Source organism: Apodemus sylvaticus, chromosome 8, assembly GCF_947179515.1.
Source record: "Apodemus sylvaticus chromosome 8, mApoSyl1.1, whole genome shotgun sequence".
Classification (NCBI taxonomy): Eukaryota; Metazoa; Chordata; class Mammalia; order Rodentia; family Muridae; genus Apodemus; species Apodemus sylvaticus.
This window is the reverse complement of record NC_067479.1, coordinates 51,572,893-51,600,506: the sequence shown is the minus strand read 5'-3', so window position 1 is coordinate 51,600,506 and position 27,614 is coordinate 51,572,893. Positions and strand designations below refer to the sequence as shown.

The 27,614-nt window shown below is 42.0% G+C and overlaps 1 protein-coding gene across 1 annotated transcript in view; it reads right to left on the bottom strand.

Moving 5' to 3' along the window:
* Positions 1–394: 394 nt before the first annotated feature.
* Positions 395–27,614, bottom strand: part of Gtf2f2 (general transcription factor IIF subunit 2) — a 117,274-nt gene continuing 90,054 nt past the window's right edge. The window contains exons 6-8 of the mRNA XM_052190921.1: positions 22,937–23,036; positions 12,679–12,822; positions 395–1,623 (exon numbers count right to left, since the gene is read on the bottom strand). Coding sequence (XP_052046881.1) covers positions 1,504–1,623; positions 12,679–12,822; positions 22,937–23,036 — 364 coding nt within the window. The 3' untranslated portion in view covers positions 395–1,503. The remainder of the gene's footprint in view (positions 1,624–12,678; positions 12,823–22,936; positions 23,037–27,614) is intronic.

The window sequence follows — 27,614 nt, the reverse complement described above, 5'->3', positions numbered from 1 at the left end:
ATGCACTGTGCATGCGCTTTAAGCGACAGACGCAGAGGACGTACTGCGCATGCGCTCTAAGGACTTTCCTCTGCTTACTTTGTTGGAGTGTTTGTCTTTACAGGCGTCATATCGGACTGCTTTAACACATGACAGCGTCCCGAGGAGCTCAGCTGCACACGCACTGCTTCCACCCACAACGACTAAGGACAACGAGAAGTGCGTTCTGCTGCTGAGGAGACAGCACCAGCCTTTGCTGTCTCAGTGCACCACCTGACAGCCCCGATTTAGTTGGCAATAGAAATCAGACAGCAAAGGGTCAGCCCCTGCCTGACCCTTTATACAGTGGGAAGTAAAAGTCTCAGGCCAAAGTCAGTCTCCAAGGAACTTATATATCTGATTAGAGAGACACAACTTGAAGTTGGAAAGTTACTTAATTTTCTTTTTATTTTTAAACAAATTTTTAAACACCTTTTAAAAGATTTATTTATTATATATAAGTACACCATTGCTGTCTTCACACACACCAGAAGAGGGCATCAGATCTCATTACAGATGGTTGTGAGGCACTATGTGGTTGCTGGGATTTGAACTCAGGACCTCTGGAAGAATAGTCAGTGCTTTTAACTACTGAGCCATCTCTTCAGTCCCATTACTTAATTTTTAATTGCTATTTTAAGAGATTTTTTTTAAATTTATTTTCACTGATGTGTCTGTGTAAATGTATGGATATATATGTGGAGACCTAAGAGGGCATGGATCCCTTGAAGCTGGAGTCACAAGATAGCCGAGAAAGAAACTGACTTGGGTGCGGGGAACCAAGCACATAGCCTTTGCAAGAGCAGCGTGTACTCCAAACCACTGAGACCGTTCTCCAAAGGGACATTAGGGGACTAGAGTTTGGACTGTTTCTCTTTCCAGTACCAAAGGGTAAAAACGAGCCAGTGATAACAGCTACCATTTAGTACAAAGGGAACAGATCTCTTTATTAATGTATGTTTGAAGGTGAAACATTACCTCTGTAGAAAGGGACAAGTTCCCCCTTCAGTTTCAGAAAAAGGAACTCGGACTCTGTGTTCCTTTAACAGTTTCTTAGCTGACAGCCTCACCTTTCCCCTTTCTTACCTTTTCATTTAGGAAATATCCCATTTACACTTGAAAGTTAACCAATAAGAACAAAGCAGTTTTAATTCCCAGAGCCCCTACCCACACCGTTTATGGGGAGGGTCTTGCTGTGTATTCCAGACTGGTCTGACTCTCACTTGCCTGCCTAGGTCTCCTGAATGTTGGACACACGCATGCACTAGCATGCCGGCTGAAAGGCAGAATGCAAGCTTAGTCTATAAATAACTATAGACTAACTAAGAGAAATCTTTCTCTTCAAAAAACACGTAAGAAACTTTTATGCAATCCCAGCTTTAACAGTTTACTGAGAGGAGTGGCAGACCCAGGTGTCTTTGTACTGTCGCGGCAGGCAGGCAGTGTGTGGTGGCTGGGCTGCGCAGGCCAGGGTGACATGCTCTCTCAGTCACTCTTCTCTTCTGCTTGGTAATGCCTGTACTCTGGCTTCAGCTCCCACGTATTCTTGTGAATTCCTTTTACATTCTGAATGCCAATTTCTTTCAAGATTTCTTTCAGGTATCCCTAAAAACCAAAACCAAAAAAAGCTCCACAGATGAGATTATCAAGGCAGGAAATAACACTTAAAATGAAATACACTAAATACTCACAAGAAATAAAAACTAGCAAGCTTAAAACACAAATGGGGTTTCTATAAAAGGGTTCAACAAACTGTTTTTCTGTTTCTCCAATGCATCCCTCACTAAACACAAAACCATGAGCATCAAAGGCCTGGAAGTCCCAGAGAGAAATCTGGAGAAAAATATACTGTAATGGCTGCTCGATGTTTACTGAATTCAATGGAGGGCAATCGGCTCTTGACTTCAGTGACTTAACACTCAGTCCACAGACTGCCATCAGCAGTTTTACGAGCATCCACACAAATGATACACACAGCAGGGGTGGGAAATAGTCAAAAAGCAAGCATATGAAAAGTGTCTAGAACTCCTGCTGCTATGTGTTTATCTTTAAAGACAGATCTCATGCTAGACAGGCCTCAACTGCCAGCGGTCCACAAGCCTGTTTTCTAAGTGCCAGGAATAAAATCGTGAGCCACACCCATCTGCCCTAAGATGGGTCTTCAAACCTGAGTTTCAAACTACCCCTTTCCTGTGGAGTAAGGAAAGGTATTCTCTTTGTGTTGCTGAGCCTGCCAACGCAGAGAAAAGACTAAGAACTGTGAGGGTGCAGGCTTCTTGGGCTCGGCTTACGTTATGTCCCTAGAACCTGCTTACCAAATGATTACTGGAGTCATGGAAATTAAGACTGTGTTAAGTGTACTACAAAATCCTGCCTTTGTTTGCCAAAGCACACTGAAGCACCCACGATCAGCTGACCAATACAAATGACAGTGACCTCTAAAAGAGAAAGAAAAGCTAATTACTCACAAGTGTTGTCCTGACACACACACACACACACACACACACACACACACACACACACACACACACACACCAATCGAACTTCTGAACATCTGCTTCAAAGAACTAGTCACAATATTAAGATGGCGCCTGTAGATACCCGAGGCCTGAGGCCTGCAAAGCTTGTGACCCCATACAAAGCAATGTATAGGTCTGTTGCCAAGGCAACGGCTGCCATTTACCCAGAATTCCATAGCCCACCTTTACCTGTAATTACGTCACCCCCAGTATATAACTGAGCAGAGCTCCTTTCTTCTCTCTCTTTCTTTCTCTTCCCCCTTTCCTTCCTGCCGGCTACCCCTTTCCCTTCTTAAATAAAGCCCACATGGAGCTATCTGGTCTAGCGTGTCTCATTGCGGTTCACGGTTCCACCGCGGCCCACGGCCCAGTGCCCGGGGTGCGCACGTGTGGGCCCGGTGAGCAGCGGCAGCCACAACGCAGGGAGCTGACAGGACATTCGAGCGAGCACAGAAATCAACGCAGGAACCAACAGCGCCTCTCACTGTAGGAGGATATATAATTCACCAAAAGGACAGGCACTAATGGTTGAGGAGCGCCTGTCTAGGTAGTATTTGCACCAAATGCACTACTACTCAAACCACATTGTGTGTGTTTCTTTAGCAAGCCAATGTGTGTGCATGTGTGCATGTGTGTATAGACAGGATTTTACTCTGCAGCCCTGGCTGGCCAGGAACTCTCTTATGTAAATCAGATAGCTTCAAACTCAGAGATCTACCTGCCTCTGCTTTCAGAGCACTGGGATTAAAGATGTCTGCCACTATGGCCCCTCTCTTTATAAGTAGGGTCTGACAATACAGCCTAGGCTGACCTGCAATCTATGTAGACCAGGCTTGACCTAAAATAGTGGAGATCTCCCTGGCACTGCCTCCAAGTGTCACCAGACCCAAACTTGTCCTTTTTTTTTTTTTTTTTGAGACACGGTCTCATTAAGCTGTGCAGACTGAGCTCAAATCTGTGTTCTTCCTTTTTCTGTCCAAATCCCTAGCTGATTCTGAAGAGCCATATCTGCTGTGAGGCTGTTACAAGTCTGCAGGATTTTTGAGCCCTTGATATCCTTTATTCTCAGAACCTCAATAGGATATGTTACCAAATAGTCAAATCCCTATTCTGATTTGAAACAATGCAGCACTATCTGTTAATCCACAGATAGGCTGCCATCTAGAAGTTTGTTTCTTTTTAAGACAAAGTCTCACTATGTAACTCTGGCTATTCTGAAACTCTCTCTGTAGACCAGGCTGGCCTTGAACTCACAGAGATCAGCATGCCTCTGCCTCCACCTCCGGAGTGCCGGGATTAAAGGCAGGCGCCACTACCACCAGGCTTGTCTCCTAGAAATGTAACAGCTGAGAGACTAGAGCTCTGTGAGGTCCTTGGAATGTTTAGCTTCTGTCTACTGGACAGCCTTCTGGCAAACAGGCCCCAGCAGGTGGCAGCAACGGACTGACTGTGGCCTGGGTTCCCCAGGCGGCTTGTCTGCCTCCCACACCTTCTATAGTTGGCTTTGCTAAAGGCATGAGTGTGAATGAGTAAGCATTTAGGCTTGGGCAAGCAGGTAATGTGCACGTCTACCATCTGCTATTTCAAATTACACTTGAAAAATGGGACACTGTTCATAAACTACTTTCTAATTAAACTGGATTCATAAATGGAAAATGATGGGTTAGGCACAAATGATTCTCAGTTTAGGTGCCAAGAATGACATCTTTGTGAAATTCCAAAGAATGGTTCATTGTGAGGCTGCTAAGATCCTGTTGCACAAACAATCATGATTGTGGATGCACAGCAGTGGGCTCAAACAAACAGCAGTCAGCAGGAGCATTTCGGCAGCCCAGGGAAAAGCAGCTCTTCTAACTACAAGATGTGTGCCTATCTATAATCTTGGCCAAGAAAACAGACGAGCCAGAAAAGGGTTCAACATGAAATGGTAAGAACATTTTCATTGGAATGGGGAGAGAGTTCAGCAGTGAGAGGCGAGGCTCACCACCAAAAAGACAAAGTCCTCACTCTACAATCTGGTTAGGTAACATAGCACACAGACTCACTACAATACAAGGAGGGGATGAGAGGACCACATTCTTCTGACCTGGTCAAGTAACAAAACAGAATTAGAACTACAGCATCTGACCAGGCTACAACTCTGGTAGGGTTCTGCCTTCAAATTTCCTTAATTTTTAGGAAGTTTCAAACTACAACTAAAGATATTTTACTCCAACCAAATCAAATAGCTTAGCAAGGAGTAGGCACAGTGTTTAGAGAGGAAGAAGTAGTAGCAACAGGGGAAAAACATGTCCAGACATTCTAACTAGAATTAATACTGCTATAATGCAACACCATGACCAAAAGCAAGCCAGGGAGGAAAAGGTTAATTAGATTTACACTTTCCCATCCTAGTCTATCACTGAAGGAAGTCCAGCAGGAGCTCACACAGGGCAGGACCCTGGAGGCAGAGCCGATGCAGAGGCATGGAGGGAGCTGCTTACTGGCTCCCTCCCCATGGCTTGCTGAGCCTGCTTTCTTACAGAACCCAGGACCACCAGCCCAGTGATGGCCCCACCCACAGTGGGTTGGGCCCTCGCCCATCAATCACTAATTTAAAAAATGCCCTACAGCCAGATCTTAGACTTTCTTGATTGAGGCTCCCTCCTTTCAGATGACTCTAGTTTGTGTCAAGTTGACATAAAACTAGCCAGCACAACAGACAAGAGTGAGCTGGTTCAAAGCTGTCCCTCCTGGCCTGCCTCTCCCCCATTGGCTGTTCTCTATCTACCTGCTTCTGGGGTCTGCATGCCAGCCGCCTCCTCCCTGTAATGCCTCCCTGCTCCTCATAGCTGACCTTTTCATCCTTTATGTTTAGGCTCCAATATCACTTTTGCTGAACGATTTTCCTCAGTAGTTATCTCAACCCAGAATCCATTCTACACTGCCCAGCATTCCATGTTAGACCCCCTCCCCCCCAGCCCAGTCTTTGTAATAACCCAGTTTTGGTTCTTTCTGTGCTTAGACCGACTCTTATCTCTTTCCATGTCTCTCTCAACTGTGTTGTAGTTGTATGCAACAAAGCAAATCTGACCACATAACAATGTTGGAGGCAAAGTGAATTAATTGAGAGATGAAATATTACAAGTTTTATGAAGGTTGAAAATTGTTAATCTTGTTCCCCTTTGTTTTTTTTTTAAAGATTTATTTATTTTTATTTATATGAATACACTGTGGCTGTCTTCAGACACACCAGAACATCATATCCTATCACAGATGGTTGTGAGCCTCTTGTGGGTGCTGGGAATTGAACTCGGGACCCCTGGAAGAGCAGTCAGTGCTCTTAACCGTTGAGCCATTTATTTCTCCAGCCCTTGTTCCCCTTTGTTATCTGTCCCAGTATTTACTCTAGCACCGCTGATGTCTTCCTTAGTCTTCCTTGCAGACAGGCATACACACTGGCAAGTGTAGTGAGAGGCACATACAGGGTGTGGCAGAGAGCACTGGGAAGGGCCCCTGCCCTGCCTGTACAGGTGTTCTTTGAGGATGGGTACTGGACCATTTCAACTGACAAGCAAGTCTGTGCAGAAAGAAGCACACTTAAAAACTGAGCAAGTTTCCCTACTTCAATGCTTGCATTTCAGAAAGGACACCAGAAACAGGGAGAGCTTCACGCCCCATGGGACTTTGCTGGCTCCCTTCAGCATGTGGGCCATAATGCAGCAAGCACATCGTTCTAACACTGGTTCAGCCTTAGTGCGTCATCAACGGGATGTGGATGAGGCAACGATGGCAGAGCCAAGTGTCACAGTGTCTGATAAGGACGCAGCCAAGTGCACCTGACCACAGGGGCCAGAGGATCAGGACAGGCTTTGTATTTGTGGCTCAAGATAAAACTGTGGTGACTGAGAAGTCAGGCCTGGCCAGTGGACTCCCTGACCACACCCAAACCTCGGCCTAGGCGCATGAATCCTGGACTTAGCTCCTTGGCTGAACACCATCCAGCCCGCCAAGGCTGTTCTGTTCTTCTCCAGCTCGGCCAACCTTAAAGGACTGACTGGTCTGCATTTTGTCAGATATTTCAGCGATAAGCATTATTTACATACTAATAAATCAGCTGAACTTGATTAAGAACAGCTCTGACAGGGAGCAGATTACCACTCCTAATGCTTTCAGTAAGTTAATCACAGACCCTGCTTGGCATCTAGTCACAAAACTGGCCCCAAAAGCTTAAACTAAGTGCCCAATGTGAGCCCCAGGTGGCACATGGGGAATGTGTGTCTTATTATGGGGTACAACAAGTGGAAGGGTGTTTGTTATAGACAGAATGTTCTGTGCGAGCAAGTTGACAGCGATGTCGAGAGAACAAAGGACTTACTTACTTACTAATGAAGCAGTTAGTGACTCTGAGGCGAAGGCTTGCTCATTAAGAAACAAAGTACACATTAGGAGTAAACAGCGAGAGAGGACCAGATGCTCCCACTACTTCAGACTGAATAAACTGTGAACAGAGGGAAGCTGGTGCAGGGGCTCAGTGCAGCAAGGGCCTGCGGTTTCCTTCTTTCCCTTCACTGTGCCCACCCCCATCCTGTCTTCTCTGGGTTCCACTGCTTGTATTTCTTCCTTTGAAAACTCTTAAGCAGCTGACAGATGGGTAGTGGAATGGTCAAAGGATAAAACCCTGACTGACTCTACATTTTATTCAAACGTTGAAAAATCAGATAATTATTGCATTAATATCTGTGTGCTAAAAACCCTCAACTGTCTGGCAGTGGCAAATGCCTTACAGGTCTGAAGGGTTCAGATAAAGTTCACTTTCTTTTTAATTTTAAAACAACATCTCAGTGTATAGCCCTGGCTGGTCCTTGCTAGCCTCAAGCTGACCTCCTGCCTCTGCCCCCCAAATGCTGGGATTAGAAGTGGCTCCTTTAACTCTGGTTGAAGGCATTATTGGAATAGTTACTTGTATATGTAACAGGCTGAACTTGGGAGCTCTAATAGCTTAAATTTGGTACCAAAACAACACATTACATATACTTGAAATCATTAACCACCGGAAAACAGACAGTCAAGTTTTCTTTTTGTTTGTTTGTTTGTTTGTTTGTTTGTTTTTTGAGACACGGTTTCTCTGTGTAGCCCTGGATGTCCTGGAACTCACTCTGTAGACCAGGCTGTCCTGGAACTCAGAAGTCTGCCTGCCTCTGCCTCCCATGTGCTGGGATTAAAGGCTTGTGCCACCACTGCCGGGTTCAGCCAGGTCTTAATAAAGGAGAAAACAGCACTTATTTTGAAAAATAGCTGAATATGAATTCTTATTCAGGATAACGTGTCAAGGCAGAAAGCAGATCTGTAGCTGTCTAGGATTTGGGGGTAGGTGACTGCTAATGGATAGGAGATTTTGGAGGGTGTATGTGAAACTGCTCTAAAGCTGACTGTGGTGATGGTTTTGTGACTTTCAATATACTAAGGTACACTGATCTGTACAGTTCCATACAAAGTTTATTCTGCAAAGGCTTTAAATTAGGAAGAATTATTTGAAATAAAACTTCATGTGCTGGCAAACATCTATAGTCCCAGCATTTTAGGAGGCTGACACAGGAAGGAAGCCATGTATGAGGCCAGGCTAGACTATTCACTGAGTTCAAGGCTGGCCTGCACTACACAGTGAAAAAAGAAAGAAAAATTAATTTTCCAGACCAGCAGTTTAAGTGTGTGGCTCTACATGTTATCGATAATTAAAGTTACAGAGAGTTTCAGTCTAGAAATAAGGCTGTCCAAGGTTGCGACAGTCTTGCTCAGGCAGCTGAGATGAGCTTGGGGGCCCCAGATGCAGAGCCCTGGCTGCTTTCTCTCTTTGCTGCTAATGCTTCTTGAACAAAGTCGAACATAAACAAGACTCTTTCTTGAAGAAAATTGTTTCCATATGGACAGCAAGTTTGTTTTGGGGGTGGGGGGACGGACAGGGTTTCTCTGTATAGCCCTGGCTGTCCTCAAACTCAGAAATCCACCTGCCTCTGCCTCCCAGAGTGCTGGGATTACAGGCTTGCGCCACCACCGCCTGGCTGTCCGTTGTAATTGAAAATCACCACTAATTCACAGAACCCTAGTACAATATGCTTGAAAATGTTTAAGTTTATTTGTATATTATTTCAAATTCTCTAATCTTAAAAAAGAATTATTTCATTCTCTGTGACTGGGTGTTTGGTCTGTATGCGTGCCCATCAGCTGCCCCAGGAACAGCTGCAGTCAAAGACACTGAACCAACACATGGGCCCTGGAAACCAAACCTGGGCCCCTGGGAGAACACAAGCACTCCTAACCATGGAGCCATCTCTCCAGCCCCAAATTTAGTTATTTTCATTTTAGGCATGTATTTTCCTGCAAAGAAGAATGTTCTTCACATGCATGCCTGGCACCTCTGGAAGCTAGAGGAGGGCACTGGATCTTGGGACCTAAAGTTGTGAACTGCCATGTGGGTGCTGGGACCTGAACCTGGGTTCTCTAAAAGAACACCAGTGCTCTTACCTGCTAGCCACTTCTGCACACCTTTACTGTTTATTCTGACCTTTACTTAGGCCTGTCTGGAAATGAACCACGAATCCTGGCCAATCGCACTCGAATGCTGACACAGTGCTGTAACTGTTTTGTTTATGGACCACCAACTTTGAGAAGAAGCAACTGTTGGGCAGGACTAGGAAAGTATGGGCACTAAGTTGCACTCAGTGTTTACTGAGTCTCAAACCTACTCTATTAAAAGCACGCCAATTATTCAACTGATATTATGATTAAAAGGTGATATGGGTCTGGAGAGATGGCTCAGCGGTTAAGAGCATTGACTACTCTTCCGAAGGTCCTGAGTTCAAATCCCAGCAACCACATGGTGGCTCACAACCATCTGCAATGAGATCTTACTCCCTCTCATCTGGAGTGTCTGAAGACAGCTACAGTGTACTTACATATAATAATAAATAAATCTTTAAAAAAAAAAAAGGTGATACACTGCAGGGCTGATGAGATGGCTCAGTGGTCGAGGTACCTGTAGCAAGCTGGACGACTGGATCTACATGGTGGACAGAACTAATTCTCCCAAACTATCTTCAACCTTCTACATGTGTTCTCATACATACAAAATGGCTTGTACTGTTAAAGGAAATGTTATGTGTGCTTCTATATTAGAGATAACACAGGGAGGAATACTAGACAAAACACAGCAAACAAACATCTCCAAATGCTGGGGAGAAATAACAGGTTTTCTCTGAAGTTTCATATTTATTTTTATTATTACTTTTAAATTATATTTATTTTATTTTAAAATTATTTTATTTTATGTATATGAGTGGTCTGTCTTTCTGTCTGTGCACCACATACATGCCTAGCACCCATGAAAGCCAGACAAGAGCAGTGGATCCCTTGTGTTCTAGATGGTCATGTGTTGTCATATGGTAATGGGAATCAAATCCTGGCCCCCTGGAAGGGTGGCTAGCACTCTAAGCACTAAGCCATCTCTACAGCCCCAACTGTTTCCTATTGTAAAGAGAGTAAAAAAGCTAAAAGCTGAATCCTATACAAACACCACGTTCAATGGATAGCATATTCCTGACTTTGTATCAGGTTCCAACGCTTGACCTTTGCAAACTGGCTTATCTTTGAGAAACGTCTACTGTTCTGGTTGCCCACATAAGCTATATATTATGATATATATGAAAGAAAGAACACCCTAGGGTAGTCTCTGTGATGAGCAAGTCTGCTTGCAGAAATGAAAGCTTTTAGGAAGAAAATAGAATAGAAAAAAGAAAAGATCACAGGTGAGCAGCCCCAGAACTGCAGCAGCTGCGGCAGAAGACTGGAGTTAGTTATGTAAGCGAGGCAGCAAGACAGCAAGAAAGTGGGGTGGGGGTCTGTAGCTTAGGTGTATTTTTTGTTTTCTTTTTTTTTTTTCTGTGAAGAGACACCATGACTACAGCAACTCTTATAGAGGACAACATTATTTAATTGGAGCTGGCTTACAGGTTCAGAGTTTTAGCCCATTATCATCATGGCAGGAAGCGTGGCAGCATGAGGCAGACATAAGAGGTGAAAAAGAAACTGATAGTTGTACATCTTGATCTGCAGGCAGCAGGAGGAGACTGTGTGCCACACTAGGCTTGGCTTGAGCATATGAGACCTCAAAGCCTGCCCCACAGGGGCACACTTCCTTCAACAAGGTCCACCTAATAGTGCCACCTGCCCCTGGACCAAGCACTCATGCTTATGAGTCTATGGGGGCCATTCCTATTCAGAACACCACAGGATGGGATGTGTAGAGATGGGGAGGAAGGGAGGAAGGTAAGGAGAGGTGTGTCAATGTGAAGACAATGGCATCAGAGGGTTACCATGCAGAGTCACAGCAGTGTCAACGCTCAGAGGCTTTGTTGTGGGGGCTTGTACTGACTCAAGGCCAAGAGCCAGAGATGGTACAGACCTGCCCTCAGAAGGCCGAGGGAGGGGACACAGGAACTTGAGGCCAGTCTGGGTAAAGGGCAAGTTTTAGTAGGTATATGGCAAGACCTCCTCTCCAAAAAGGATCTGGCTGCTGAGGTGGTACAGCGTCTAAATGACTCTATTATACAGCAGACTTCCTTTCCACATCAGATGAGCATTCGATACAAATTACCATCTGTTCTCTGGAAAACCTATGTCTGCACACACTAATTAAGTTAGAACGCCTGAGGACCACTCTAGATCACCAGTGAAGAAGATCTAGTGCAAAAATTCACTAAGTACCACCACATAATAATTATCTGACCAGGGCTGGAGAGTTGGCTCGGTGTTTAAGAGCACCAGCTGCTCTTTCAGAGGTTCTGGGTTCAATTCCCGGCATCCAATGTCCTTTTCTGGCCTCCCCACAGACACATATGTAGGCACCCCCTCCACACACAAAAGAGTGAAATGCAGTAACAACAACAAGAATCTGAATGGAACCAGTTTTTGCAGACATAGCACATATGTATTATGTAGTCCACACTGGCCTTGAGTTTGGGATCTTCCTATTGGAGTCTTTGAGTACTAAGATTATAAAGACAAGTCACCATATCTACTCCAGAGAGACATCCTAATAACCCCTTTCCTTCAATGTGAAAGGAATAAACCTAATACCTCATGTTCAGAACAAGAACTTAGGAACTTGCTTCCCTAGCATCACTGGAATGCCCTCTCTCTACTCCGTCTAGTTCCCTGTGTCTAACTATGAGTATGTTTTTATTCTGTAGGAATATATTATTTGCTGTCAATGTCTGGGATAGGCTTTCTCTTCTTTTCTTTCTTTCTTAAGATTTTATTTACTTATTTTATGTGAGTATTTTGTAGCTGTCTTTAGACATGCCAGAAGAGGGCGTCAGATCTCATTACAGATGGTTGTGAGCCACCATGTGGTTGCTGGGATTTGAACTCGGGACCTTCGGAAGAACAGTTACCTACTGAGTCACCTCTCCAGCCCTGGGATAGACTTTCATGTAGGCATATTTATATATAAAAGTGACAAAGGCAAACTTCATTAAAACAGAAGAAATATAGGTCGTTAACAATTATTTTTTTAAAAAACATTTTAATCTAGTATGGATGCTGTCTCTCAGGTTGTGCTGCCAAAGGGAATAAGTCATTAGCTGAGTCCCTAACGCTGCATCATGGACATTTTAGCAGAAATTAAAAAGATTGCAAAATGCTTAATAGATCTCAGATTAATGTTAAGAATGGTAGGTGCAAAGAATCACGTCTGAGTCCTCTAAAAGAGCAACTAGTCTCTTACCCACTGAGCCACCTCCGCAGGCCCCAACATTTTATTATTATGTGTGCAAACATGCTTGTGTACATCAGTGCCTGGCTGTGTGTAGCAGTCAGGAGACAATTTTCAGAAGCAGGTTCCCTGCTTCCACAGTGGCGCTGGGTATCATCAGGCGTTTGAATTGAGTGACTCTGCACACTGAGCCGCTTTAATGGCTCTAAAATGCATCTTAAATCTAAAGTAATGAGGCACATGCTTGAAAGACAGAGCTGCAGTAATTAAGATTTGTTTTCTGAGTGGCGACCTGAACTCTGCCATTAGCAGAGGGGATGGAACTTAGTCACATTTCTCCTCACTACTACCACGCCACCCACTTAAAGCTTAGTAGAAATGTATACATACCACCGGTTGCTTTGTGATGTCCACCAAGTCCTTAAGATTATAGTACTGATGTTTCTCAAAGGCTGAGAACAGCATGTCGAGGACATGTTGTTTGTCTGCCCGAGCTCGCTTTCCATCTTCCTTCTTCTTCCTTTCATATTCAATCTACAGGCAAAAACAAGGAAAGGTATCAACTAAACATTTGGAAATAAATCATTTGGAAACAGGACTTAGTCACCTGAAAACTATCTTTGGAGTTTCACACTATCAGGCCTCTGGCAGGGACTCAGAACTGGGGACTCTGGTTGCTCCAGGACTCCCAGTACCTTTCAAACTTTAGGACAGTTATAATGCTGGTCTATAAACCACTTTTAGTTTCTTGTGAAGCTTTATGTAACACATAAAAAACACATTTTTCCCAAGGAGGGTTTCTTCCCAGCTAGCTTGGAGTGCCCAAAAACTAACATGGAGGTCCTTTGTTTTTGATTAATTAAGATCCAGTAAGACACTTTTATGAAGTAAACTGCACTTGTTAGGTACCAGCTGGAGGAGCTTTGGCCACAGGAGTGTTCCAGCGCCAGCCTCCTCCCGCTCACCAGTGCTGCTGCTTTTCACATCTACACACTTGAGTAGGTTTGGCAACAAGAGGTAGATACACTCAGCGCTGACGCCAGTAAATTATTTTTTTCTAAATCTTCATTTTATCTTATTTCAGGTGTCCTCCAAGTTTACATGCATAATATTCTCTAATTTTTCACATAAAAAGTAAAATCCCTCTCATCCACATAAAACCGAGACGGCAGGAGCATTTTTTGTGTACCATCATCACAGTGCCACATCTCCATACATCAGCACGGGAAGCAACTCTCAGCTCTCACAGGACAAGCTTCTCTTTGAGGCAGATGGAGAACATTTCAAAAAGCTACAAAAGGCCAAAACCAGAGAACAACTGACCTTGGGGTGCCCACCAACAGATACATTTACAACACAACTGAAGGAGCATGGCAGAGAGGGAGTGGAAAGACTCAAAAGCCACAGGATCAGGACATCTGACGTGAGACAGTCTTCTGTATATGACAGAAGCTGCACCCATCAAATTGCAACACTATAGTTGCCCAAATGAGACCTGAATAATGATACCAGCTGACATGCAACTCAGCAAGTCCTACCTCTAAATGAGGAGCCATGGCGACTGATGATCGCGGAGCCAGGGAGAATCACATCTTCCCCAGGGACGAGCCCCAAATTGGCTATCCAATACCAAGTGCTCAGTGTATACATGTGAGCAATACTAAATGGACCCCGCAGCTAGTATGAATGTATACGTACACACATACATGTTATTTTTGTATCAGTTTGACCTTAAGGCAGAGTTATCTGAATGGGAACTTAAAGTTGAGAAAATGTCTCCATAAGATTTAGCTATAGGGCTGGAGAGATGGTTCAACAGTTAAGAGCACTGATTGGTCCTGAGTTCAAATTCCAGCACCCACATGGTGGCTCACAACCATCTGTAATGAGATCTGAAGCCCTCTTCTGGTGTGTCTGAAGACAGCAACAGTGTACTCATCATTTAACAATAAACAAATCTTTGGGCCGGAGTGAGCAGAGGTCCTGAGTTCAATTCCCAGCAACCACATGATGGCTCACCATCTGTATAGCTACAGTGCCCTCATATTCATAAAACAAATAAATCTTAAAAATAAAAAAAAGATATGGCTATAACGCATTTTCTTAATTAGTGGTTGATAGGGGAGGGCCCAGTCCACAGTGGGTGGGGCCATCCCTGGCTGGTACCTGGTTCTAAAAGAAGCAGGCTGAGCAAACCAATATGCAGCACCCCTCCATGGCTTCTACATCAGCTCCTACTTCCAGGATCCTGCCCCGTGTGAGTTCCTGTCCCGACTTCCTTGAATAATGAACAGTAATACAGAAGTATACACCAAATAAACCCTTTTCTCCCCATGTTGCTTTGGTTAAGGCATTTCATTACAGAAATAGTAAACCTAGTAGTAGTAATAATAATAATGACAATAACAACAAAAGAAAAAAGAAACCTAGAGATAGTATATGCAAGTAGGAGAGCCTGAAGGTAGATGAAGAGGAGCAGTGAGGGGGAGCAGGGCATGTTAACAGCTTGAATGATCACCACGTATCAGACATATATGAAATGCTGTAACGAAACCTAGTATTTTGTACAGTTAATGAATGTCAATAAAATTTGAAAAGTAGTTCAATCCCATTGTTATCTCCCGGTACTAATCATTTGTAGAAAATTATCTTTGCCCTGAAAATCGGGAAGATAGTTCAGTTAGCAAACCGTATGAGAAGCTGGGCCGTGGTGGCACATGCCTGTAATCCCAGCACTTGGGAGGCAGGGGCAGGCGGATTTCTGAGTTCAAGGCCAGCCTGGTCTACAGAGTGAGTTCCAGGACAGCCAGGGTTATACAGAGATACCCTGTCTCGAAAAACAAAAAACAAAAAAACAAAAACAAAACAAAAACAAAAAACAAAAAAACAAAGCAAACGTTTGAGAGCCTGAGTTCCACCCGCAGAGTACAGGTAAAAAGCTAGACCTAGTGGTGAGTGCTCGTAATCCCAGGGCTGAGAAGGCAGATGCCTGGGCTTCTGACAGGTCCCATGGCAAAGAGAAACCTTGTCTCAAAGTAAAAAAAGGTACTTTATGGTTCTGTGGCTTCCACAAATATGTGCTTGCACCTGTGTGGCATGTTCTCACCCCAAATATGCACTAGGTATAGGTTACAATCAGGTACCACCACACCCTGCTTCCCCCACCCCCCCACCCCCCAAGACAGGGTTTCATTTTGTAGCCCTAAAATCAGAGATCTGCCTCCGGAATGTTAGGATAAAGTTCGGTGCCATCACATCCAGTGTGTTTTTTATATATATATATATATATTTTTTTTTTTTTTAAATTAAGTAAAGGGAAATGCATACGGGGCAGGGCAGCACACCTCAACCTCAGCAGATCAAGGTTATCCTCAGCTATAAAGCAAAACCCCCAATCACCAAACCAAGTCTGAAAACCCAGATATCTAAGGCAGCCACGATGAAAATATCAGTCCTCCCTAGAGAGCTTTTATGTATAGAAATTTAACCCTACATTCTTTTTGTGTGTGTGTGTGTGTGGTTTTTCGAGACAGGGTTTCTCTGTGTAGCCCTAGCTGTCCTGGATCTCACTCTGTAGATCAGGCTGGCCTCGAACTCAGAAATCTGTCTGCCTCTGCCTCCCAAGTGCTGGGATTAAAGGCGTGCACCACCACTGCCTGGTTTAACCCTACATTCTTAAAGGATAACGGAATCCTTACTGTTCTTGGAGTTCATACTATGGATGACTTACAGGAAAAAAAAACTGTTTTAAAACAGACATTTGGTAATGTCTAAGACATTTTCATAATCTAAATTTACCTCTGTGGTATTATCAGCCAAGTAGTTCCAGTGTTCATGTAATAGAAAAGAGACCTAATGCACCAAGCTGTTAGTACCTAATGCTGTTGTTTTTCCTTTTATGTGTACAGTAGGTGTTTTGTATAAATGTATGTCTGTGCATCACCTATGTGCTTGGTGCTCATGAAAGCCAGAAAAGGGCAATGAATCCCCTGGGGCTGGAGTTATAAAGAGTTGTGAGCCCACCATGGAGGTACTGGAAAGCAAATCCAAGTCCTCTGGCAGAGCAGCCAATCTGCAGCCACCTCTTCAGCCCTACTAACAATACCTAATATTATACTTAGACAAAGCTAAGGCCTTGAAGTAACTGCTCCTTTTTTAAGCTACAAAGTATAAAAACGGTACCCTTAGTATTTTACTCAATTTAACATTATAAATAAGGCTATATAAACTAACTGTTAATACTAGTAGCAACTGTACCTAGGAGAAGACCCGCTTTAAGGTAATGCCGCTTCTTTTCCTTGAGCTTCTCACTGATGAACTTGGGAAACAGGGAGTGCTATGCAGAGCAGCCAGCCAGCCAGCTCACTAGCTGCCAGGATAATGTATAAATTACGATTACTAGAACAAAGAATTGCTATGTCATGTGAACTTTACTTACTGATCTTTTATCTGCCTCCACGGATCAGATCACTGCAGAGCCAACACTTTAAGCTTAGTCTCCAGTTAGAAATGTTTATATTCCCAAATTTATCAGATAAAATTAATTTTCCTCAAGAAAACAAGTTACTCAAGATTAAATGTAACTACAAGACGAAAATCTACAGTGAATGTAGTATAGACATGTTCAATTGTTATTACTAAAACCTTAATCACTGACTTAAATTATAAATGCCACCCACTGCCAATTAAAATATTATAATTCAGATGTCTGTAAATTTCTAGACTGTTGTTTGCAGAACTGCTCTGATTGTTTTGTCAAGGCAGTCTTGGTGAGGCTTTTGTTCCAACTTCTGAAGTGACTGTGACAGCCTTGACTATCATGGTTTTGCATTTTAAATCCTTGTGAAAGATTACTTCCCTCTCTCCTTTGTCAATGCTTCTATTTCTGATTAGTGTGTCATCATCTCTAGGGAAAAAAGTAATTCTTTAGAGCAGGCTAGTCCTTGGTATGCAAATCCAAAAAGACAAGGCATGTGTATCCTTATATTAAAGAATAGCAGGGAAATATTGCTGAAAAGCCCTTATGATATAGTCCCACGGGCATCTATTTTAATGAGCAAAATTAAAAATTTATGCACCCAACTTTGAAAAACTCAAAGCTCAACAACCTTAGTTCTTGAGACTAGTGGCTGGCTGTCTTACAGAAGAAAAAGACTATGTATAAACATAAAATTTCTTCCTAGTTCTCAGGAGGAGGGTGTCACCTGAAGGTTTTATGTAACAACCCTATTATTTCAATGAGTGCTTTCCAGTTAGCTTTTCTTAGTTTCTCTATTACCAAAAGCTAGATAAAAAGCCCTTTATTAAACCCAGAACAAGAGGGTAGGGACTGTAACAAAGATACATCTTAAATTTACTAGATTCTGTCTTCTGGTGCCATTACAGAACCCTATTCCCTTCTTCACAGATGGCAGACAACTATAAAAAGTTCCTGTCTTTAGATTGGTGGCTGCAAACTAGAATAACCCAGGAGCTTAAAACACAATCCACATTTGATCTGAAGTCATTTCCCTCTCTTCAGGAAAGCATCCTTCTGGGTGACTCTAGCGTACAAGCTACATTGAGAACCACCATTTAGACAGCAAAGGACAGTTCTTTATGAAACCAGAGAACACATGTGAAAGTGCCAGGCAGCCAATGACAAGTCTACCAGACAATGGCATCTATACTTTGACTCAGAGATAAGGGGTTGGACGGAATCTTACATAGTAATTTTTCTTAAGTATATATTTTAGACAGGGTAGCGTAGGCTGGCTTCAAACTTGCTATATAGCTGAGGATGACCTCACCCTTCTGATCTGTTTGTTTTCACCTGGGACATGCTGGGATTACAGGTATATACAACCATGATCAATTTTAGGCAGTGCTGGGGTTCAAACTGAGGGCTTCCTGTTTGCTAGGCAAGTACTTTACTGAACAGCGAACACACCCAGACCTTAATCATACTTTTCTATTTTTTTAAAGACAGGGTTTAACTAACCCTGGATGGCCCAGAACTCACTGTACAATGTAGCACAGACTGAGCTTAAACGCAGAGGCCTTAAGAGTGAGTTATGGGATTAAAAGTATGTAACATCATGGCTGGCCTGATTATACCTTTTTTTTTTTTTTTTTTTTTTTTGAGACAGGGTTTCTCTGTATAGCCCTGGCTGTCCTGGAACTCACTCGGTAGACCAGGCTGGCCTCAAACTCAGAAATCCGCCTGCCTCTGCCTCCCAGAGTGCTGGGATTACAGGTGTGCGCCACCACCGCCCGGCTGTGATTATACTTTTTGATTAACATCTCTACAAGCAAAAAAATTTAATGACTAAATCACACATGTCTATTATTATCCTACAGTAATACATGGATATTATGAGCTGTACATAAAATTTTAAAAATTAAAATAGACGAAATAAAATTATGTATTATTTTAGAAAATGAGGAACTGAATTCAGAAGTGTGGGGCTTGTGGGCCAGCCGGTCTAGCTGAATGAGTGAGCTGCAGGTTCAGTCTAGAAACCCATCTTACAGGCCAGAAAGAGTGTGTGAGGAAGGCAGACAGTCAAGGCCGAGCTTTGGTTTTCCAATGCACACAGTACAAGAACACGCACAAATGCAACCTTTCTTCACCAGAAAGCAAGCAAGCAAGCAAGCAAGCAAGCAAGCAAGCAAGCAAGCAAGCAAGCAAATAAACAACCTATTCCTTGCTTTCAAAATATAGTCATCTGGAAAAAAAAAGTGATCTGTCTTCATGTTTAGGACACTTAGTTTTCAACAGGATTGCAAACTCATACAGTTTATACTAGCAGCAGCTAACAGAATAAAGTACAAAACCCACAAGTTCAGGGCTAGATATTTTCAGTCAAAGCCATTAGCTCCGTGTCTTGGCAGTGGCAGCGGGTGTCAGGGGCAGGGGCTGCTGGCTACATCTCCAAGATCTGATTGCCAGCTGCCCTCCAGCCAATAGAAAAATGGAGGTGGGAAGTAAGCGTTTCCTTTCCTACCAGCAGATCTCTGGTAGCTAACCTCCTTCCCTCTCAGGACCATAGACTGATTTGTACTGACAAAATATCTGAAAGCCAATTCTCTACTTCTTCCTCTCTGTTTTAAGAATCTGGAGTTGTTTCAATTCTGAAAAAAGACAACCGAGTCATCATCAGGTGGAGAGCGGAGGCAGCCTTCACCGGGTGGGACTGACGGTCGGTCTCTATTTTGAAAAAAGCCACATTCTTGTCAGGTCTGATTACTTTATCAGTTTCTACTCAGAGGGTGACTGATAAATTATTGTAAGGCAGGAGTGTCAGTTTTCCCTCTTTCTTATTCATATATATATATTTACTACCTAATAGGCTTTAAGGCCTGGATTTAGTACCAAGCCCAAGAAGCTGATAATGTGAGACTGTACTGAACGGCTCCATGGCCTCAATTTCTACTCTTGCTTAAAAAAAAAAAAAAGGCAGCACAAGGATGGCACGGAGGCACGGGATTGTTGCATGTTGATAGACATTTTCTGGCAGTAAGTGCAAAGTGTTTAATTTTGATCTAAGCAGCGACAGGGCTGGGGTGTTCTCAGTTGTAAGCAATGTAGGGAATCCCTTAACACTGCCCCTGCCCCCCAAAAGTAGGACTATGTATGCTGTATGCATGTAAATGTGCTCTTTCCTTTTTAAAACCTTGATTAAAATGAATCACTGAGTCACATGACACACTACTCTGCAAATCTCTGAAAGTATTTCAACATTATATTGATTTAAATTTTACTAAAAGTTTTACTATGTGACCTCTAAATTGTTGATTTTTAAACCATGTTGATTTCTCAATATCTTAAAAATTAATGACTTCTTTGGCTAAATTAGCAAGGTTTTATAGAACAAACTGGCAATTTTTATAACTGCTATTATAAACTGAAATGTCACTTAATGTGAAGAGATTGTTAAAGCAGGTGTCTTACAGCTTTATACCTTAATAAAGAATATAATGAGTTTGTACTAACTTTAGTAGTAAAAAGAACACAATATGAAAGCATTTGAAACTCGAGGTTCTATATACCAGGCTGAGTGTTAATGTCATTCAAAAAATGACCTAGGCAGAGGTCTGAACCTCCCTACTACCTAAGCTCCAGCTTCAATCCTCTTAGAGGGAATTTGCCTTTCATCTTAGGACTAATGGTCTGTAGCAGCACAGGGGGCATTTGCAATGGAAGTAAGGGGAAAAATGGTGGTTAACACTACAGAAGGTGCTCTGTACTTCAAAGAAACTGTTCACCACACCCCAACTTGGGATCTAAGGAAGACACAAGCAGAGAACAGGAAGAAGAGGTGGCAGCTCCGGAAGGTGGGTCACCAGGGGACTCTCAGTCACAGGCAAACATCTGCTACTCAAAGACATCTCTGACATAGCTAGACACTTTCTTATCTCTTTTCTCCTTTTTACCCCCCAAAGAGAACTTGACTGCCTAATAGCTTTTCAGATAATATATCCTTGCTGTCACAATTCCAGCAAGTCAAAGGATTTGTGAAGAAGAAAATTTGGGTAAATTCATATTAGATCCTACTATCTAAAATTAATAACTTAAAACATTCAACCAATCCTCAATTCTCAATTTTATTTCCAATGTTCTTCTGTCTTAAGCAGAAGAGAGAATTATTACTATATAATATAAACTTGTCTTACTATACCCCCAGAAAGCACTTATCTCTTTGTAACCTATGGGAAAGATGAGCTGTCATGCCTTTACTATGATAAAAACATACCAGAGTAAGAACTGCATGTACGCCTGGTCCCTAAGAGGAGGACAAAGGCCCATTTTGGAACCACAGCAAAAGCCTGTCAACGAAGAAAAGGGCCAAATGAACACAAGCCTATTACATTATTTTCCATTCTCATATGGCCCCAGAGAGCTACATATGGAGTCCTGTATAGAGTGCTTTGAACATGTATAGACAGTACACATCATATTGTCTAGGACTCTTAAAACTATAGCTCTTAAGCACATTCTATGGTTTTAGCACAAAATCACCGACTTACACATTTTTAGAATTTATTTCATTCTAGCACCACATATGACAGACAATATTCTGGGCTAAGAATGGAAACAAACACAAGAAGAAAAGAGGACGGAGAAACAGCCTTCTCTCTACTCATCTCCATCAACAGACAAGAGAAGCCGAACCTAAGCTGCGGACCCCAGCGAGCCTCCCAGCCCTCTTCAGTTCACTCTCCCCTAAAGCGTAACCAGGGGCTCACAGGTGAACAGCCTCTCGCCTCCTTAGCCAGTCAGTGTGGTAAATTGTGACACGTGAATGGATCCGAGTCTTCTGTCCACTGAAGACACGTGTTTTATCCTTGAGACATTTGCTATCTCATACAAAATAATAAGTACAAGGGACCCAGACACCAGTCTATGGGCAACAAATCTGGGTGCAAGGCCTATCTTACAGAGGTTTTATTATTTTTTTCCCCAAACTTAGACCAAAAGGAAATTAGGCAACACCTATCTATCAACTGTTATTTAGACTTCCTTTTCTTGTTAGGAAGTCATCACAGTTCGCCAGGCTCCTTAAGCATTGTTAGTGTTCCACAGCAACAGACACAGTAGTTAAACATTGGACTCTTCCAATCATTTCTATTGTTGTGATAAAACATAGAACACCATGGCCCTAAGCAACTTGGGGAGGAAAGGGCTTATTTCATTTTACAACTTGGAGTAATTCATCCAAGGAACTCTGGGCAGGAACTCAATGCAGATCCTCATGAGGAGGCCACTGAGGCGGGGCTTAGGGCTTGCTCCCCATGGCTTGCTCTGCCTACCTTCTTACATCCAGCATAGGAACAGCGCAGCCATAGTGCTCGATTCCCCACCCCCCCAAATACCATCAATCAAGAAGATGTACCACACACTTGCTCACAGGCCAGTCTAGTGGGGGCATTTTCCCAAACAAAGCTGCTGCTTCCTAATGGACTCTAGCTTCTATCAAGCTGACATAAAACTAGTCAGTACAAGTCCTAGCCAGACTACTTGAACCCACATGGGTAATAGTAGTAGTTACAATTCAAAGCCAGAAATGAAAATGACAAGCCATTTTAATGAAGAACTCATAAAAGTAACTGACATACAATGTGCTTACATAAATAAGACAATTATATGTCTATCACACATTGTTCTATACATTTACTTAACAGCAAGGTCTAAGAGCACAGGCAGTCCTCACGTGGCATGGTAATGAAGGACCATAGAGATGCCCATGACACCTGCAGTAAAGCTGGGCAGTCTTGATAATTCACGGGGACAACTACCACTGTTCCAGAACCTCAACACTGGCAAACAATTTTTAAAAACTGACACAGTTGTACATATTTATATATGATCTTTGAAAATTTGTTGGCATATTAAAACTGGTATGGTAAACCATAGAGATACAGAAAACAGAAATTCAGTAAATTTATATTTATGAACTATTTTGTGATTAGAAACATTGAGAACTAAACTGCTATTACCACTTTGTAAAATTTGATCAAGAGCAATTTGGACAGCGGCTCTCTTCTCCCACATAGCTCCCGACATAGAGCAAGCACTTTTCTAAGCTTGGCATGGGTCATATATATAGTAAGCTGCAAGTGACACTGAAAGGAACAAGATGCGATGAAAGACAAGCAGAAGACTCACATTGTACTGATGGTTAGCAACAGGCTTGTAATTGGTGGTTACAACTTTGTCCAGCTGTTGTGAAAGCCTTACAGGTTTGGAAGATTCTTCTATTTGCAATCTGAAAAAAAAACGGAAGGAAGGCTTTGTGAATCCACTGCTTAGTGGGGAGGGGGGGTGTCCTATGGTTATGTCAATTACAAATCATATATTATAATTCTGTACATAGTTGTGAAACTATGTTGCTTGGGTAAACCAAACTCTGCAAGCAAAACAAACTGTGTTAAATTACTATTCATTTACAATTTATCAATCCAAAGCTTCCACTATCCTGAAAAGAAATATGGATGGGTAAAAAGCCAATATCAACATTCAGTGAATAGTGACTAGTAGCTGCTTGATCAGATAGTGGTGCTCAAAACATTCTTGTCGCTACAGAAACCTCTACCAGACAGCACTGGTCTACAATGCTGCAGAACTCTGTTTGAATTAAACATAACTCAAAATACTGTCTCCAGAAATAAAATAAACACACAACCCGACATATAACATGAAGACGGTACTCCACGAGTACCTGCAACTTTCAGCAGTGATTTATTATGTACTAATTTGCATACTAAAATTGTTCCTTTAAAAAAAATTTTTTTTGTTTTTGGTTTTCTGAGACAGGGTTTCTCTGTGTAGCCCTGGCTGTCCTGGAACTCACTCTGTAGACCAGGCTGGCCTCGAACTCAGAAATCCACATGCCTCTGCCTCCCAAGTACTGGGATTACAGGCATGCGCCACCACGCCTGGCTTTGTTCCTTAAAAATTAAGGCATTTGTTTTATAAGCAAAGTAAATCCAAAAATCTGCTTTGAGAGGGAAAAAGTGCAGCTCTCAAAAGTGACTATTTTTAAAGACACAAAGGTATCATTGCACCTTCAGACTTTTCATCAGCAGGGTATCAGAATACAAAATGTAACATACTTAAGAAAATTGCCTACCATATCTGCTAGCTTATAATTGAAGATTAAGCATGAAATAAAGGTATTTTTGGAAAAATACATGGGCTTATCTCTTGCGAATCTCACTGAGAGATGCACTCAGGAATGCAGCACAGTAAGGCCTCTAAGGAATTAATGGGCGCAGTGCATACAGCCAAGAAACCAAAACCCAGGTTAGAAACAGCATACGCACTGTAGTTTTTTAAAAAGGCTTATTTTTCTTTATGTGTATACATGCTGTCTCCATGTGTGTATTTCACATGCATGTGGGTGCCAGTTCAGAGCAGCACAGTATGGGTGCTGGGAAGTGAGCTCACATGCTCCAGGAAAGCAGTATGTGCTCTTAACTGCTGACTCACTTCTCCAGATTTGTTTGTTTGTTTTTGTTTTTTTGTTTTTCAAGACAGGGTTTCTCTATGTAGCCCTGGCTGACCTGGAACTCACTCTGTAGACCAGGCTGGCCTTGAACTCAAGAAATTTGCCTGCCTCTGCCTCCCAGAGTGCTGGGATCACAGGCGTGCACCACTACCGCCATTCTCCGGATTTTTTAAAACATGGAACTACATGAAAGATGGGAAGAGATTAGAATTGGTACATTTTAAGAATTTTTTGTTGTTGAGTTTTCTAAAATTTGTGCAATAAACACCTATGATTTCTTAACTGGCAGCCTGTACCTGCACCCTGGCTTTATCTGTAGCTCTTACGTCCTGACTCATAATCATGAGGCACACCTCCCATTCAGTTCTAAAAGTCAATTTCATCATCAGAGAGCTGTGCCACGTTGAGTCTCAAGGCATCAAAAAATTTTAAATAAAGGAACACATTGTTTTCTTTTAAACAAAGCACTCATACAAAAAATTTAACCTTTCTATTATATATTAAGAATGTCAATTCCCAGAGTTTTGTTTTAATTAAAAGAGGACACCCTATGACTCAAAATTCAAAAGGTTAATCTATGGACTGAAAACACAATGCATTTGAAAAGAACTTAATCTTAAAATATTTTCATTAACCATGAATAGTTTAAAATACTTTAACAGACTTTTTTATTTAACACTAAATAATTCATTTAACATTATCTCATGATGTGCCAGAACAATTTGCAACTCTATTTTATTATTAACAATGCTCTAAATTAAACACACTTCAATACACTTTCAACATCAAAACAAGGATTATCTAGGTTTTTCAATAGAATGTAATTTGGAAATACTCAGTTCACAAAGCAAGTGGCCAACTACATACAAAGGTAGGCTGAATGAGGAGGAATGCCTGTGTCCTGACTATGTCCAAGGCTAGGTCTTATCTTTTTCAGAACCTTAAAAAGTACAGTGTTACTTCTAAGAAACTTTTCTTACATTTCTTATTTCTTATAATTTATTCTAAGAAGAAATAATTTCTTATTTCTAAGAAATATAATATTCCTTACTTGTTTGTTTCTTGGGAAAAGGTTTCATTATGTAGACTTGCCTGGCCTCGAACTCACAAGATCTACCCAATTCTGTCTCCCAAAAGCTGGGATTTAAGGTGTGCCACCATACTTGGTATAAGAATCACCTTTGTTTAATAAGCTACATAATAGATACTTGGCATGAATTCCTAATACCACTATAGGACAATTAATTCACATATACATTAGCAGCATTCTAAAGCACATTAGAAGGTTAGGAGGGGTAAACAAGGATGTTTTCCCCCTTTAATCACAAAAAAGTACTTGAAAACATGTTTATAAATGCTATGGCAGTCACAAATCATACTTGTTTATCAAATTATGATTTTATATAGTCAAATATTTTTACTTAATTTTTCATTTATAGCTGTGTATACATGTGTCTCTGCATGTGTATGTGCTTTTGAGTGCAGTTCCTGTGGAGGTCAGAAGAGGGTATGATATCCCTGAAGGTGATAGGCAATTATAGGCTGCCCCAAGTGGATGCTGGGAAATAATTTCTGGTCTTTTGGAAGAGTAATATATGCTATTAAATGCCGAGTCATCTCTTCAGGCCAGAAACCCAGAACTTTACGGCAAAACAGTAAATAAATGTGTGCTTTAAAAACTGTTCTCTGGATGCTGGAGTTCAGCAGTAAAGAGCACTACTTACTTTGCTCTTTCAGAGGACCCAGGTTCAAATCCCAGCACCCACATTTCAGCTCACAACTGTCTGTGATTCCAGTTCCAGGGGACCTGATATCCTCACACAGACACATGTAAGGCAAAACACTAATGTATGTTAAAAACAAAAAACAAAAATATCAAACAAACAGACAAACCAGTGCCCTAGGAGCTAGAGAGATGGCGTAGCATAGAGAGTGCATACTGTGCTTGCAGAGAACCCAGCTTGGGTTACGAGCACCCATGGGCAGGTACTAATCAGTTGTAACACCCACCCTACGGAATCTGAAACCCTCTGGCCTTCACTGGTACCTGGACTAATGTGCACACACCCACATACAGATACACCTAATTCAAAACAAAAACCCTGAACAACAACGACAACAACAACAACGACAACAACTGCTGCTTCCCTGACTGTAATTCACACATCACACAAATGTTATCTCTTCAGCTCTTGGCCATTGTGGATTAGCTCTCTGTGCTCAAAACCTTGTCTACATGGATTTTGGAATGGAAAAATTTTGACCAAAGCCAGAAGAAAGAATACTCAACATGTCTGTTTTGCCTGTAGTAGTGTTCTAATTTATAGAGATGATGAAATAAAAGTCAAGAGTAGGCATGCAGAACAAAACTGGGGAGTCCTATGCATGGCCTACCCACAATTCCTTTAGTTTCCTAAAGGAAGCCTGAACTCCAGGGCCTCTGTTAATGGGGGTGTGTGTGCATGTGTGTGGCTGGTATGGGGAGGCTACTGTATGAATACAGAGGAAAGTATATTGTTTCTATTATGACAATGGTTTCTCAACCTTCCTAATGTTGCAACACTTTAATACAGTTCCCCAAACCTCAACCATAAATTTTCTTATTGCTACTTCATAACTGTAATTTTGCTACTGTTATGAATCATAATGTAAATATATTGTTTTCCAATCGGCTTGGGAGTCATGACCTATAGGTTGAAAACTGCTACATTAGGATAAACCTTAAGAAAATAGAATATAGTCAAATTTTAAACATCATTTTGAGAACACATTTAACACAAGCTGGAACATGAGTTGAGTCGGGGCATAAAGAGTACGAGTGACAGCAGCAAGGTAACTGAGCTCAGACTTCCGGCTTGAGTGCCTACAACTGGAGAAGCACCAACAAACCGTGTTACTTCAAAACCACTCTGAAAGAGTATAAAATCTTCCAAATTCTAACCCCGAGACCTTCAGACAACTAAAAAAAAGACAAAAAACAAAAAACAAAAAAAACAAAAAACAAAACAACAACAACAAACCTGTGAATCTCCCCCTCTCCCCCAGACAGGTTTCTGTATAGCCCTAGCTGTCCTGGAACTCACTCAGCAGACCAGGCAGAAAGCGGCCTGCCTCTGCCTCCTAAGTGCTGGGATTAAAGGCATGCACTACCACCACCTGGCAAAACTTACGAATTCTTAGAAGAGAAAATGAACACCTAATTTCAGGAACAACCTATTTCTCTGGACACTAACCAACAACTACTACCTCCATGCAGCTTTGGCTATATATAATTAGCTAAATTAGGAAGTCTTTCTAAGATTAATGAGTTCCTATGTTTCTTGCCATAAAAGCTCT